We start from the raw sequence: 17,162 nt of genomic DNA on the forward strand, positions 1-17,162 counted from the left end.
CGTTCTTATGTTTTACCATTAGATTATTCTAAATTCCTATTTATTTAGTAATGTAACCTGTGAATAAGAGTATTATCAAAACAATGACTACATTACATTTTGAATTACTTGTTAAATACTGTGTTTTTAATGCTTGTGTCTCCACGTGTGATCTCAATTTCCTTAAGATCAGAGACCTCGATTTTTTTCCTAAGAATTTTACGTCCAGTATCCAGCAATGTCTTATGCACAAATATGAAATCACTTATTTCTAACTGCTCCTTTAATAGGAGTTAAAAATGACAGAGGAGAATAGAGTAAAATTTCAGAAATAAGAAAAAATAAAATAAACAAAGGAGCTGAATCTTCTCATTTTCAGATTCTGATCTTGGGACTATGAACGGTGAAGTGAATTACCCAAGGACTTATAGAGGTTTAGGAGAGCCATCTTCAGATAGGCTGTCATAGAGTGCATCTGAGTCCCTATGTGCAGGACTGTGGAGGAGTCATTCTGTCATCCTGCTTTCTGCCCACAGGGGATTTGCCGGGCTGCTTTGTATGTGAGCATGCAACCTCTCCACTTTTAACATGGCAGACAATGCTACACATCACCACATCTCATTTTTCTACCTGGTTGGTATTCCCGGCTTGAAAGATTTTCACTGCTGGATTGGCATTCCTGTCTGTCTCCTGTTTGCCCTCACCTTGCTGGGGAACAGTGTGATCATTGTTACCATCAGGCTAGAGCCAAGCCTCCACCAGCCTATGTATTTCTTCCTTTGCATGCTGGCAATGAATGACATGGCTCTTGCATCTTCTGCAGCTCCCAAGATGCTTGGCATTTTCTGGTTGGATGCTCACTGGTTTGACTTTAATATCTGCCTAGTGCAAATGTTCTTCATCCACACATTTTGCATTATTGAGTCAGCCCTCCTTGTTGCCATGGCCTTTGATCGTTATGTAGCTATTTGCATCCCTTTGCATTATACAACCATCCTAACTACAGCAATGGTAATCAGGATGGGGCTAGTTGGAATGACCCGAGCTGTTCTTATGGTTTTGCCCTGTCCTCTTCTTATTAAGAGACTACCATATTATATTAAGCATGTCATCAATCATGCTTATTGTGAGCACATGGCTGTGGTGAAGTTGGCCAGTGCCAACACCCTCATTAACAGAACATATGGTATCTCCGTGGCCCTTTCAGTGATGATATTGGACTTAGGGCTTATAGCTACATCTTATATCAAAATCCTCCAGGCAGTCTTTCGTCTCTCTTCCCAGAATGCCCGCTCTAAAGCACTGGGCACTTGTGCTGCCCACATCTGCACCATACTTGTTTCCTACACACCTGCGCTGTTCAGCTTCCTAACTCACCGCATTGGCAAGAAGGTACCCCCAAGCGTCCATATAATGTTTGCAAGTATGTACCTTCTAGTGCCCCCAGCAGTCAACCCCCTGGTCTATGGTGTCAAGACCAAGCAGATTCGTTACCGAGTGGTAGGTATCTTCTCTCCTAACAGAAAAATTTCTGAAAACTAAAAACATTTCACTAGTAGCCCATGTAGGTAGAATCTGGCTCATGAAGTCATGATACATTAGTTAGTATTTGCAACCTTGTTGTTATCATTTCATTTCACAGTTAAGCTATGCCTTATATTAGGAATATATGATGTCATGCATTTATTTTTTTCTCCATCTCTTTTCATTTGTCATGTTTTCAATTTCTTTCTTTTAGAAATAAATGAATCTTTTAATGAATGTGAGCAATTATTTTTACTTATTATTGGTATTAACCTGCCCTCCAAAAAAGAAAAAACAAAGAAAAAAAAAAAACCCACTGCTGTCAAGTTGATTCCAACTATTAGTGACCCTACAGGACAGAGTAGACCTACCCCATAGGGTTTCCAAAGCTGTAAATCCTTACAGAAGCAGACTGCCACATGCTTCTGCAGCAGAGCAGCTGCTGGGTTCAAACCACCAACCTTTAGGTTAATAGTCAAGCAGTTTAACCACTGTGCCACCAGGGCTCCTCCATAAAGATTATTGACTTAAGTATTTAATATTCCACATTTATTTTTTTCAGTACATGTACAAATATAAAATGATTAGGCCAATTGTGAGAATATAAAAACTCTGAACACACTGGACAATACAATTTATGAAAACAATATTTTTTCCAATTCAAACTCTCTGTAAACCCTGATTAAAGTTCTCTTGAGTAAAAATTATTTTCAAATTTATTTTTATTGATTAGTAAGAATAATAACATTCAGAGAATGACTGCTGCTCTTGGTCCTTTTCTGGACCTTTTACATATATTTACTCATTTAGTCTACAAGATTATCCTATGAGATACATGTTAACATTATCTCATTGTACCAGTTAGAAAACTAAGGCACAGGGAAGTTGCATAAGTTGCCCAATGAAATTCACTTAGCAAATGGCAAAGTAGAACTAGCTACTACACTAGGTTGCCCACCTTAACAGAAATTTTAAACTTATTATTTACTTTATGAATATGAAAACATATTACTCTAAATATTTTATATTTTTATTCCCTTACATCTAATCTTTTTTTTTTTTTTTTTGATACTATGGTAGATTTCTTGAGCCTCCCTGAAAGGCCTTGCACCTGATATATTCTATTACAATCTTTCAGCAAACTCCAAAGAATTATTGCTCCTATTTTGTTAGAGAAATATCCTATCAATGCAGCCTGACAACGTTATGATGATGCTTCCCAGATATGAGGTAAACTTGAAGAGTGTGAAAATCCTACTTTTTCACACGGAGCTGTCTTTTTCTTTAGCCTCAGTCAACATCAATTTTTGTCATTTTCATTAAGTAAAATTGAAATACACCTTTATATTCAGCTAAACCATTCATTTTTTATTTAAATAAGAACACTGATTTCATTATGCATAGAATAAAGAGACTACCTGTATGCCGGTATGTTTATCTACACATGCTCTGTTCAAAACACTATTTGGCCCAATGTTGGTCTAAATCATAGATGGCAAACTTTTTGTATAAATGGACAGGTAGTAAATATTTTAAACTTTGTGGGCTAAGTAGCCTCTGTAGTAATTATTCACCTTTGCAGCTGTAGTGCAGAAACACCTGTAGGAAATACATAAATGAATATATGTGTCCATGTTCTAATAAAACTTTAATTCAAGAAAGGCAACAATGTGGATTTGGCCTGTGTGTCAGTTTGTTGCATGTGCCTAACATATTCATACTCTTGTGGTTGATAGACTATAAGCAGAAAAATGTGTTTCCATTTAATTAATAAGTTCAGGTTTTGCACTAGACTTATCACCTGGAGCCGAGATCATCCACCTTATTCCTGATTGTCCTGTGTTTTTACCACTACCATTGTACTCTCTGTGAATTTCCAAGGTGGTCTATTAACCAAAAGCCAGCTCTTTTCTTGTTGATTGTCTCTGTTATTTTTTTGTGAGTTTAAAATTAATTCCAATCTTTTTCTTGAAACTTGTTAATGTTTTGTTGAAGATTTTTGCATCTGTTGTCCTGAGAGGAATGGGGGGTTTTGCTTTCTTGTAATATCTTTGTGTGTTTTCGGTGTTAAAGTTATGCTGGCATCATAGAATGAGTTAGAATGTGTTCCATTTGTTTCTGTGTGGTTTTATGATATTATGCTTTTTTGGATTCATTTTCACTTCTCTTATTGTTTGTTATTTATTTTTACTCTCCTTATAATATTTTTTTATAATGTTATCTCTACTTGGAAACATTTCCCCTGCTTTCTTACCTGGTAAAGTCATCCTTACTCTTCAAGACTTGGCTGAACTTTCTCTTGGCATCTTGTACAGAATGTGTTCTTTGGAGAAATGCAGATTGTGACCAGAATATATAACTCTATTAAAAATATATTCATATATAAAATAACCTCACTGAATGGGTAAAAGAAACTGCGAGAAAAAGTACTGTACAAAGTACCTTTGAAATGAGTGGAGAGTAGCATTAAAGGCAAAAGGAACTGCACATAAACACTGTACTCTACCTGCTAAAATTGTTTCCCACAGGAACAATGCTTAAAAATGTTGATACTGCTATACATGTATGGGAGCTCTGGTAATGTAGTGGTTAAGTGCTACAGCTGCTAACCAGAAGGTCAGCAGTTTGAATCCACCAACCTCTCCTTGGAAACCCTATGGGGCAGTTCTACTCTGTCCTATAGGGTCACTATAAGTAGGAATTGACTCTACAGCAATGAGTTTTTGTTTTGTTGTTATATGCATGTATACTGAAATTTGACAAGTACATAAATGGTAGAAGGTCAGCATCTGTCTGGCTTCTGACTCTTAGAGTGGGAATTTCCACCACAACTAGGGCCCCAATTTTGGTTTCTTACGCCATTATCCAATAAAAGAAACAACAAATTCCTAGAGAAAAGACTAATTCCAGGGCTGGGGCAGGAAATATACAAGAGGAGCATGGAGCATCTTTAAATGCCATAAATTAGGTACTGCACAAATATACACACACACAAAATGTTGTCAATAGGTCAAAGGGGAACAAAAGCCAACTGAAAGACTTCCCAACAGCCAAAATAAAGCCCACGGAGTACTAAAATAAATCTAATAGTATTGTATTATGACTGACACTTTGTATCAGCAGGTTCCACATTCGCAGATTTAACCAACAATGGATCAAAAATATTCGGGGAAAAAAAAAGTTCCCAAAAGCAAAACTTGAATTTGTTGCATGCCAAGCACTGTGCTGAATACACATGAATGAAATGATGTGTACGCATACCTCCCTACAGTTTCCTGCGTTTCACAGACCCTCAAGCTCTCTACAGCTCTAGTTCTTCGAGCATTTGTTCGCTACTTGGGTTGTGTGCACCCTTTGGTTCTGTGAAAAAATGGTTCCTAAAAAGCAATTAAGTGGTCAGTGCAGTCCCCTAAAGGCTAAGTGTGAGGGGGCTGAGGAGAGTGAGAGGACGGAGTTTAAGGCTAGTAAGGATGGCTGGAGCCCTGGCGGTGCAGTGGTTAAGAGCAACAACTGCTAACCAAATAATCTACGGTTTGAATCTACCAGCCCATCCTTGGAAACCCTAGAGGACAGTTAGGATCACTATGAATCGAAATCCACTAGACAGCAATGGGTTTGGGTTTATTTATTTGTTTTTTAGTTAAAGAATGGCTGGCTAGCTATGTAAAGCACTACAGCCCCAAGGACTTCAAATCATGGGAGAATCAGCATCGGCAGATGCCCAGGTAAAATCAGCAGTCCCAGAAGAGCTCCAGAAACTTACAGAAAAGAAAGGTTACATTCCAAAGCAAGTCTTTAATTGTGCTGAAACAACTATTTACATAGCATTTATGTCGATTTTTTTTTTTTTATGTTGTATTAGATATTATAAATGATCTAGAGATGACTTAGAGTATACAGGAAGATGTGGGTAGGTTAACGCAAATATTATTTTACGTAAGGGACTTGAGCATCCGAGGACTTTGGTATCCAAAGGGGCCCCTGGAACCAATTCCCCACAGATACCAAGGGTTGGCTGTAAAAAGTACAGTAAAACCTGTGAAAGCTGGAACCCGGGTAAAGGCTGAAACCTGTCAGAGAAGGAAAACTCAAATATTTTCCACTGAAATGAATGATAGAAAAATGGTCAGACTATTCCCTGTCAAATGCAGAAAACTTACTAGAATTGGAAAAACAAGGGAGTCCTGACAAGTTCCTGCTGTCATAGATATCACTGTGTAAAGTAAATGTCCATGAGTCCATACTGCTATAAATAAAGGACTGAATGAATTAATAAATGGGGGAAAATAGCCAAATTTCCCATGTAGAAGAATTCCAATTAATCTATGTAGATAGTTCTCCCTCAAGGCAGAGGAGCATAAAATCCCACTCCTTAAGTATGGGCTACAGTATGTGTGAGAAACCACAGTAGTCTGGTAGAATTTCAGGCAGAGCTTGATGAGCATGAGACATGGAGCTACAGGGATGGCAGCTCTGAGCATCACCCCAACCCCAACCTGAGAGAGAAATTGGTGGGTAAAAATAGTTACATGTCTCAGAGGGTCACAGATTACTTCACAATGGTCCAAGGCCATAGCCAGAAGAATAACTGATTCAATGGAATGGGATGTGTGAGTGAGCCACATTTGCAAAAGACAGGCATCAAAGTATATATTTAACAGATAGAACCAGAATACACCTAGTATTTCGGGTGGAATGCATGTACTAAAAGTAATGTCTGTTGCTCTAAACTTTAATAGAAAGAGATACAGGGACTCATGGAGGCTGCACTCAGATTTGATGATGAAGAGGAGCAGGGATTTCTCAAAGATGGCAATGATGTCCATGGCACAGAAAGGAGTTCCAATCCAGAACTGCACGGACTCTAAGCCAGGAATCCCAATTAGTGTTAGCAATAGGGGTGTGAAGGTTGTGCCATTGGGCTTGAACATGATGACTTAGAGCTGCCTGATTAGGGCCAGCAGTTTTACGTTGGGGTTCTCTTTTCTGTTATCGTTTTTCACGTAGATTTACAGAAAACTATAAAATCAGAGGGTTAATGGGGCTTCAAAGGGTATTTCCTCAAAAATACATATTCTGCAATATAGACACAGGCTCACTTGTCTCTTTCCGTGTCTTTTTCTGCTTTTCTGTCTCTTTCTCTCTCATGTTGTTGTCAGGTGCCGTCAAGTCAGTTCTGACTCATAACAACCCTATGTACCACAGAACAAATGCTGCCTGGTCCTGCGCCATCCTTACAATTGTTATGCTTTAGCCCATTGTTGCAGCCACTGTTTCAATTCATCTCATTGAGGGTCTTCCTCTCTTCTGCTGACCATGTAATTTACCAAGCATGATGTCTTTCATCAGGGACTGATCCCCCTGATAACATCTCCAAAGTACAGGAGACAAGTCTTGCCATCCTTGCCTCTAAGGACCATTCTGGTTTGTACTTCTTCCAAGACAGATTTGTTCATTCTTTTGACAGACCATGGTATATTCGATATTCATCGCCAACACCACAATTCAAACTGTCAATTCTTCTTCGGTCTTCCTTTTTCATTGTCAAGACTTTAAATGCATATGATGTGATTGAAAATACCATGGCTTGGGTCAGACACACCTTAGTCTTCAAAGTGACATCTTTGCTTTTCAACACTTCAAAGAGGTCCTTTGCATCCGATTTGTGCAACGCAATGCTTCTTTTGATTTCTTGACTACTGTTTCCATGGGTGCTGATTGCGGATCCAAGAAAAATGAAATCCTTGACAACTCCAATCTATTCTCTGTTTATCATGATGTTGCTTATTGGTCCAGTTGTGAGGATTTTTGTTTTCTTTATGTTGAGGTGTAATCCATACTGAAGACTGTGGTCTTTGATCTTCATCAGTAAGTGCTTCAAGTCCTCTTCACTTTCAGCAAGCAAGGTTGTGTCATCTACATAACGCAGATTGTTAATGAGTCTTCAACACAGGTTGTTAATGAGTCTTCCTCCAATCCTGATGCCCCCTTCTTCTTCATATAGTCCAGCTTCTTGGATTATTTGCTCAGCATACAGATTGAATAGGTATGGTGAAAGAATACAACCCTGACACGCACCGTTCCTGACTTTAAACCACTCAGTATTCCCTTGTTCTGTCTGAACAAGTACATCTTGATCTGTGCACAAGTTCCTCATGAGCATAATTAAGTGTTCTGAAATTCCCATTCTTTGCAATGTTATCTGTAATTTGTTATGATCCACACAGTCAAATGTCTTTACATAGCCAATAAAATACAGGTAAACATCTTTCTGGTATCCTCTGCTTTCAGCCAGGATGCATCTGACATCAGCAATCATATCCCTGTTTCCACGTCCTCCTTTGAATCCCACCTGAATTCCTGGCAGCTCCCTGTTGATGGAAACCCCGGCGGCGTAGTGGTTAAGTGCTACGGCTGCTAACCAAAGGGTTGGCAGTTCTACTCTGTCATATAGGGTAGCTATGAGTTGGAATCGACTCAATGGCACTGGGTTTGGTTTTTTTTTTTTGGTCCCTGTTGATACACTGCTGCAGCTGCTTTTGAATGATCTTCAGTAAATTTTTGCTTGCATGTGATATTAATGATATTGTCTGATAATTTCTGCATTTGGTTGTATCACCTTTCTTGGGAATAGGCATAAATATGGATCTCCTCCAGTTGGTTGGCCAGGTAGCTGTCTTCCAAATTTCTTGGCATAGATGAGTGAACACTTCTGGTTCTGCATCTGTTTGTTGAAACATCTCAATTGATATTCCGCCAATTCCTGGAGCCTTGGTTTTTGGCAATGACTTCAATGCAGCTGGACTTCTTCCTTCAGTACCATCAGTTCCTAGTCATATGCTACGTCTTGAAATTGTTGAACGTCAAATAATTCTTTTTTGTATAATGACTTTTTGTATTTCCTACATTTTCTTTTGATGCTTCCTGCGTCGTTTAATATTTTCTCCATAGAATCCTTCACTATTGCAACTCAAGGATTGAGTTTTTTCTTCAGTTCTTTCAGCTTGAGAAATGCCGAATGTGTACTTCCTTTTTGGTTTTCTATCTCCAGCTCTGATATTCACGTTTATTTTAATACTTTACTTTGTCTTTTTGAGCCACCCTTTGAAATTTTCTGTTCAGTTCTTTTACTTCATCATTTCTTCTTTTTGCTTTAGCTGCTCGAAGTTCGAAAGCAAGTTTCAGAGTCTCATCTGACACCCATCTTGGTCTCTTCTTTTTTTACTTTCTTTTCAATGACTTCTTGCTTTCTTCATGTATGATGTTCTTGATGTCATTCCACAACTCGTCTGGTCTTGGTCATTAGTGTTCAACACATCAAATCTATTCTTGAGATGGTCTCTAAATTCACGTGAGATATACTCAAGAGAGTACTTTGGCTCTAGTCACCTCGCTCTGATTTTCTTCAGTTTCATCTTGAATTTGTGTAGAAGCAATTGATGGCCTGCTCCACAGTTGGCCGCGGGCCTTATTCTAACTGATGATATTGAGCATTTCCATTGTCTCTTTCCACAAATGTAGTCGATTTGATTCCTCCATATTGCATCTGGTGAGGTCCATGGGTATAGTTGCCACTTATGTTGGTGAAAATGGTATTTGCAATGAAGAAGTCATTGGTCTTGCAAAATTCTATCATTCAATCTCTGGCATTGTTCCTATCACCAATGCCATATTTTCCAAACACAGATCCTTCTTCTTTGTTTCCAACTTTTGAATTCCAATCAGCAGTAATTATCAATGCACTCTGATTGCATGTTTCATCAATTTCAGACTGCAGAAGCTGATAAAAATCTTCAATTTCTTCATCTTTGGACTTAGTGGTTGATGCATAAGTTTGAGTAATAGTCATTGAAATGGATTGAATTGTGTCCCCCCAAAATATGTGTCAACTTGTTTAGGCCATGTGTGGTTGTCCTCTATTTTGTGATTTTCCTATGTGTTATAAATCATAATCTCTGTCTGTGGTTAAAAGGATTAGGGTGGGATGTAACACTCTTGCTCAGGCCACATCCCTGATCCAGTGTAAAGGGATTTTACCTGGGGTGTGGCCTGCACTACCCTTCATCTCTCAAGAAATAAAAGAAAAGGGAAGCAAGCAGAGAGTTGTGGAACTCATACCACCAAGAAAGCAGCACCAGAAGCAGAGTGCATCCTTCGGACACGGGCTCCCTGCACCTGAGAAGATCCTTGACCAGGGGAAGATTGAGGTTAAGGACCTTCCTCCAGAGCCGACAGATAAAGCCTTCCCCTGGAGCTGACACCTTAATTTGGACATGTAACCTACTAGACTGTGAGAAAATAAATTCTCTTTGTTAAAGCCATCCACTTGTGGTATTTCTGTTATGGAGCACAAGATAACTAAGACAGTCATTAACTGGTCTTCCTTGTAGGCTTATGGATATTATTCTGACAGCATTTGACTTCAGGATAGATCTTAAAATGTTCTTTTTGAAGATGAGTGCAACACCATCCCTCTTCAAGTTGTCATTCCCTGCATAGTAGACTATATAATTGTCTGGTTTGAAATGACCAAGACCAGTCCATTTCCGTGCACTAATGCCTAGGATATCGATATTTATGTGTTCTGCTTCATTTTTGAGGATTTCCAATTTTCCTAAATTCATACATTGTACATTCCATGTTCTGATGATTAATGGATGTTTGGAGCTGTTTCTTCTCTGTCACATATAATTCAACATGCAAATGAGACCTACTAACAATTAGTGTTGTGTGTACATTTTTTGCATGTTTATCAGTTGAGGAACATCTCACTGAATATTCGTTTAGCTTTCTAACAGCCTTAGGGACTTAATTAGGGTATTGTCTATATCTTTTTTCTATAGTACTTACCCAAGAAATATTCATGCTTCCTTCTAGTCAGACAATCAGCAGTCCTTCAAAAGAAAAAAAGAGGAGCACACATTAATTCACTTGCTATTCTAGGCCCTAGGCAAAAAGGAAGTTATAAAGACTCTGAACTCAAGCAGGTACTGTCTATTTGTTAAGAAGCATTTTTACCACAAAAAGTTAAATACATAGATGTGCAATTTAGAATAGATCTTGTACCTTGGTATTTTGAACAAGAATTTATCCCAGGGGTGAACCCTAGAAAAATATTCTCACAGTAACCTACATAAAATTATACATTTAGAGATAACAGTATGAAATAAAAATGATGTCAGAGTAAAAAAAAAAAGAAGAGATTTTTAAATGACTAAAACATGTTGCAAGAATCAAACATTAAGAAAATTTAGATCTACAAATTGTCTACTGATGAAACTGTGTGTGATGGTTAAGATTGTGTGTCAACTTGGCTGGGTCATGATTCTCTGTGTTTTGGCAGTTGTATAATGTGGTGATCACTTCCCTATTGAAATTTGATATGTAATCACCCCCATGATGGGATCTGCTGTGAGTAGTGAGTCAGCTGAAAGGGAGTTTCCCTGGGCGTGTGGCCTGCATTGAACATAAGCGGACATTCTGGCAGAATTTGGGGGTTTTTTGCTCACACTGAATCCTGCAGCTGTCTCCTATTTGTCTGATCTCCAGTTCTTGCGGCTTGAGCTGGAAGCTTACCTGTGGTCTTGCATGGTGATCTTAGGGTTCATTGATCTTTGCAGCCTGTGCATGAGAGCCCTGCTTTCTGACCTGCAGACCTGGGGTTCACCAGCCCCTGTGGCTACGTGAACTGAGAGAATCTTCTATCCTGACCCTTGGACTTGGGAAGTTCCAGCCTCTACAACTATGTGAGATATTTCCTTGATATAAATCTCTCTCTATGTATATATATATATTTATACTCTTTACTGGTTTTGCTTCTCTAGAGAGCTCAGCCTAAGACACCGCGCTTAGTAAAATAATGGCTTAAAAGGAAAGCCACAGTGTGTTTTATTTGTAAAGAAAAAGTTCTGATCCTAATACCTTATCAATATATAATATATATTCTAATGTATACAGGACACACATTACTGGTACTTAACAACAATGGTCTTAAAATAATTTTTGTAAAATATATCTGAGAATATCAAGCAAAAGAAAATAAATATTTCAAATCTACTACAGGATATTGAAAAGATAAGTGTATTTAATTTGTATGTATTGAATTTAATTGTTCAATAGACTTTAATTCATAATATGGTTTGTTTATGGGAAAATAACCAGATTTGTGTATTTCTTTTTAAATCTGTTATACTCTGTACATAACATTTCATTGTTCTTTGGTTTAGCAGGGTGGTGTAAAACTTCTTGAACAGAATAATGGCATCTAACTCAAACACAAAAGAGAGTAAAGTTTCCCTCTTTCAGCCATAAAATGTTGGTTACAATTTTACAAACTCTGCATTCCTATCACCCTCTCAAGGGAATCTCTTCTCCTCTTCCAGGTTATTTTCCTTAGATATGTTCTGATTTCTAATGATCATCTCTTTACTCTTAATTTGGAAACTGACTTTTTTTGTTTGTTTGTTCAATGATTTTCCCCCAAACCCTGTATCTTCAGCATTTGTATGTGTACTTGTTCTTTTCTTGATGGCAAAATATGCTTCAAGTTTTAACACATGTTGTTATACCAGAAGCTATGATCTCTCCTGCTAACGTTCTCTTTCTCTCGTTTTATTTACAACTAAATCCTTGACATGAATTACTAATCTAATCAATTTAAATGATTTTTGAACTACTGCAATAAACCTTTTGCATCCACATCTCCAAGTTCACTTTCTGGAAAAAAATATCAAATTGATCCTCTACACATTAACCAAGCACAAATGAACTTTTTTAAAAGGATTCTTCTTTGTTGATATCTTTGCAGTGCTAGCCTTTATCTCTTTAAAGTACTTCTTTTATTTTTGTTATAACACTGCATACTGCTTTTCCTCTTATCTCCAAATGCCTCCCCTTTGTCCTTTTGTCTGGCGCCTTTACTCTGCTGGCATCATAAATTCCATGAATAACTATGTTTCTCTCCATGGTTCTCTTTCTGCTTATTCTTTGTTTTCCCTTGGTAATATTGCTCAGTCACATGAACCACTGACTAAGAGTAAATAAATATCATCTAAAACAAAACAAAAACAAAAGCTGTTGCCATTGAGTTGATTTTGCTATCAACTTTTCATAAATCTAACCTGATCACAGGACCCATATTTCAAACTGCCTAGTAAACAATCTGTAATGGATTGAATCGTGTCGCCCAAAAATATGTGTCAACTTGGTTAGGCTGTGTGTGGTTGTCCTCCATTTTGTGATTTTCCTATGTGTTATAAATCATAATCTCTGCCTGTGGATAAAAGGATTAGGGTGGGATTGTAACACCACCCTTACTCAGGTTCCCTCCCTGATCCAATGTAAAGGGAGTTTCCCTGGGAGGTGGCGTACACCATCTTTAAGCTCTCAAGAGACAAAAGGAAAGGGAAGCAAGCAGAGAGTTGGGGACCTTATACCACCAAGAAATCAGCACCAGGAGTAGAGCGCATGCTTTGGACATGGGGTCCCTGCACCTGAGAAGCTCCTCAACCAGGAGAAGATCGATGACAAAGAATATTCCTCCAGAGCCAACAGAGTTAAAGCCATCCCCTGGAGCTGACACCTTCATTCGGACTTTAACCTACTAGACTGTGTGACAATAAATTTCTCTTTGTTAAAGTCATCCACTTGTGGTATTTCTGTTATAACAGCACTAGATAACCAAGACACAGTCCCACCTTGATATAAAACAAACATCTCAGATTTCAGGTCTCAGAATTAAATTTACTTTTTCCTTGGTTTTGAAAGGGACTTACTTTCTCTTCTTCTGCTACCAATCCAGCTGAACCATAAAGTAGAAACTACCTCCATTGTGAAGACTGAGGAGGTAACTGCCACTTTTAATTCCATTCCATCACTCATTTTCCCAACAAACTCATGATGAGAAGTGAATCATACGATATTAAAAAAAAAAAATGCTGTCAAGTCAATTCTGACTCATAGCAACCCCACAGTGTTTCCAAGGCTGTAAATACAGTAGCAGACTGTCATATCTTTCTCCCTCAGAGCTGCTAGTGGCTTTGAACCACTGCCATTCTGATTCACAATCAATTGTTTTAAATGATCTTAGAGACTGAGAAAAGTAGACAAGTGTTATTAGATACATGAGAGCCATTCTTTCCCTTGGACAGTTTCTCTCTCTCTCTCTCCCCCACCCCTACACACCCCATGTCTTCCTCTGTTTCCACCTCTACAATATTTTCAAAACCTGTATGTTACAGTTGCCTTTCTACTGTTGATGTTACCTTGAATATAATCTTATTAAATTACGGCTGTGGCTAAGTGGGTAAAAAAAGTGGGTAAACCCCTCTAATTCAGGAAAATATGGTAAAAAAGCTAATCTGTGCCTTAGATTCAAGTATCTTTATTTAATGCAGTTTTGCCAGCAATACAACCAATATATCTCATTAGATCCAGGACTCCTGAAAGGAGACATTTTATTGTATATAATTGAATACAGCTAAAAAAAAAAAAAATCCAAATTTCTCTAGCACAAAATTGGATAATCTAATAATTCCTTCAAACCTAGTCATAGATTCGCTGACTAAACAGTTAGCATGTAAGAGACATAATTTTAGTTCGGGCTATGAAAATTATCATTTTTGATATCTCTTCACTTCTCAAGACTCTTTACAAACTTTTTATCAGAGACATGTATCCTAGAGTTCTGTCAACTAATTTAGATTTCTCTAATTTTTCTTTTGTACTTTGCTTATAATCCTGTTTCCCTTTTTTTTTTTTTTCTCGTTCCCCAGGTCTTTAACACCTGACAATGATTAGTTCATCATTTAACTCTCAGCTCAAGCATCACCTTTTCTATAAAGTATCCCTTCATGTTCTTGAGCATAATTCAATATTTCTCCTTTGTGTCTCCAATGTAGAACATTGACTATTGACTGAATGCACTCTAATGGCAATTAATTAATTAATTAGTATGTTATTTTCTCTAGATCTTTTTAATATAAAAAATGAACAAAGCTTTATAGACATGTAAATCTGCTTGCCCTGTTCTCAGGTGTGTATTTGCATAACAAAACTAAAACAAAGCTGTTGCTTTTGATTCTATTCTGACTCAGAACTACATTATAGGACAAAGTAGGACCACCCCATAAGGTTTTGAAGGAGTGCCTAGTAGATTTGAACTTCCAACCTTTTGATTAGCAGCTGAACTTTTTAACCACTGCACCACCAGGGCTCTGTACATCTGCACAAGTGTTAGGAAAAGTGAAGAATGAGTCTAAGAAAAAAGAATCTTAGTGTGTTGATGTATAAGCTTTCTCTGTTTTTATTCTACCATTACCTTTGTGATGGTTAAGGTTGTGTGTCAGCTTGGCTGGGCCATGATTCTCCATGATTTGGTGGTTATGTAATGATATACATTGGCAGTTATGTAATGAAGCAATTATCCTCAATTTTGTGATATAATGTATTCACCTCCATGATGTGCTCTGATGTGATCAACTGATCAGTGGTAATGGGAATTTCCTCAGGAGTATGGTCTGCATCAAATATATATGGGCATTCTGGCAAAGCTCACTGGCTTTTTCTCACTCTGGATCCTGCATCTGGCTCATTATCATCTGACCTCTAGTTTTAGGGGCTTAAACCAACCACCTACTGTGCTGCCTGCTGATCTTGGGATTCGTCGGTCTCTGCAGACTGTGGGCCAGCAGCCTGTCATCTTACCTGCCAGCCTTGGATTCATCAGCCTCTGCAGCCTGTGGACCAGCAGCCTGCCATCTGACCTGCCAATCGGCCCCTGCAACTACATGAGTTAGTAGAGGCCTCCAGCTTGATGCCTAACCCATGGACTTGAAATTTACCAACCTCTACACCTGTGTGAGCCATTTCCTTGAGATGAATCTTTCTCTCTCTCTCTTTCTCTCTCTCTAAGTGTATACGCTTCACTGATTTTGCTTCTCTAGAGACCCCAGCATAAGACATGAGGTACCGAGAGTAGTTCTAGAGGAAAAACTCTAGAGGATGAGTTTTCCAAATTAGTTTTCAAATCTGGTTAACCTTTAAAATGTTCATGAATCTTCTTTTAACAGTAAAGATGGCACTGCTGATCCATGGCATGAAGCAGCCATAGAAATATGCAAAATATCACCATCAATAGATAAAGAAGTATTGGTGAGAGTTGAGGCTCCGAGTGATCACATGGTTGATATTTTTCTACAATTTTGTCAGACTAAGAAGTATAAGGAAGGAGGTTTGTTGGTTCTACTTTGGCTAAATAAAGTGGTAAAAGAAAGTGATGAGCTCATGGCTTCAGAGTAACAGCTCAAGCACCACGTAAACAACCTCAAAGTTGCCACTTGTGCCCTGAAAAAAGCCTTATTTCTTGTAGTAACAAAGCTGATATTGCTGAAAGCCAAACCCAGGGTCTTATCATAAGAGTGGCTGAATTACAATGCCAATAGAATCGCCAACCGTGAATGGTGTTTGAAGTTAAACTGAGGGCATTCGTTGGGAATAAATCAGATCAAGAAATTTGGGACAGGGACATATGGGTAGGTAACGAGGAAGATGGGGTCATTGAGCCCCTAAATTCTGCTAAATCTCTCCTGCCAACAGAACCATATCTCTCACTTCTGTCCGAAGACATTACTCCATCTTTGTCTGAAAACCACCCTCCACACACAGTAAAACCATTAGCCTCTTCATCCCTATCTGATAAGATTAACCCAGCTGTCTCTGGAGAGCCTTTGTCTGAGATATTGCCTGGGGCAGCATCTGAGGCATAGCTTGGAGCATCTCCTGAGGCATATGCCTTATAAGACTTTTCTGAATGTTCTCAGAACACATCCTTATCATCCATTTTTGCTTCTATACCTGTAACTAGACTTAAATTCCAGGGAGAGACCTAAAAGTTGAAGTATAAAGTATAATAAAACCCGTTCCTCTTGAATTGATTTCAAGTCATAGCAGAGTAGAACTGCCCCATAGAGTTTCCAAGGAGCACCTGGCGGATTTGAACTGCCGACCTTTAGGTTAGCAGCCATAGCACTTAACCACTATGCCACCAGGGTTTCCATAAAGTATAATAAGGAGGTATGTTACATTCCAAAAGAACTGATTGACATTTTTAATATGTGCAAACAGAAACCTGAAGAATATGTGACAGAATGGCTATTAAGGATGTGGAATAATAGTGCAAGGAACATAAAGTTGGATCAGTTTGATTTTATTGGTATGGGCCAGCTAGGCATAGATTATTCATTTAGTGTTTCAGCTCAAGAGGTTAGGAAACTATCTAACAGTTTATTTTGTTGGTTTGCTGAAGCAGGGATTACACAGTAGTCTACACTAAATAAAATTGAAGTATCAGACCTGCCTTGGTATACAGTTGAAGAGAGAATTCAAAGGCTTAGAGAAATTGGCACATTAGAATGGACTTATCAGGTTAGACGCACAGATCCATTAATGGAGTGCCCAGTGGACACACATTTTACCACAATGGTAAGGAACGAATTTGTAAAGGGTGACCCAGAATCTTTGAAGACTGCTATGATTGCTATTTTATGTAAGTAAGATTGACAGTGGGAACTGCTGTGACTAAATTAAGACACCTAACTACAATGTGGATGGTTGAACACCATGGTGGTATGGATTAAGTGGTGGCACTCAACTGACAAAGG

At 38.3% G+C, this 17,162-nt stretch overlaps 1 protein-coding gene across 1 annotated transcript; it reads left to right on the top strand.

Annotated features, from left to right (window-relative positions):
- The first annotated feature begins 300 nt into the window (after window positions 1-300).
- LOC100673042 (olfactory receptor 52P1-like) lies at window positions 301-1,521 on the top strand. Its single transcript, XM_003421480.3, has one exon. The coding sequence runs from the start codon at window positions 568-570 to the stop codon at window positions 1,519-1,521; it is 954 nt and encodes a 317-aa protein (XP_003421528.1). The 5' UTR covers window positions 301-567.
- The last annotated feature ends 15,641 nt before the right edge of the window (window positions 1,522-17,162 follow it).

The sequence above is a fragment of the Loxodonta africana genome, chromosome 7, assembly GCF_030014295.1.
Source record: "Loxodonta africana isolate mLoxAfr1 chromosome 7, mLoxAfr1.hap2, whole genome shotgun sequence".
Classification (NCBI taxonomy): Eukaryota; Metazoa; Chordata; class Mammalia; order Proboscidea; family Elephantidae; genus Loxodonta; species Loxodonta africana.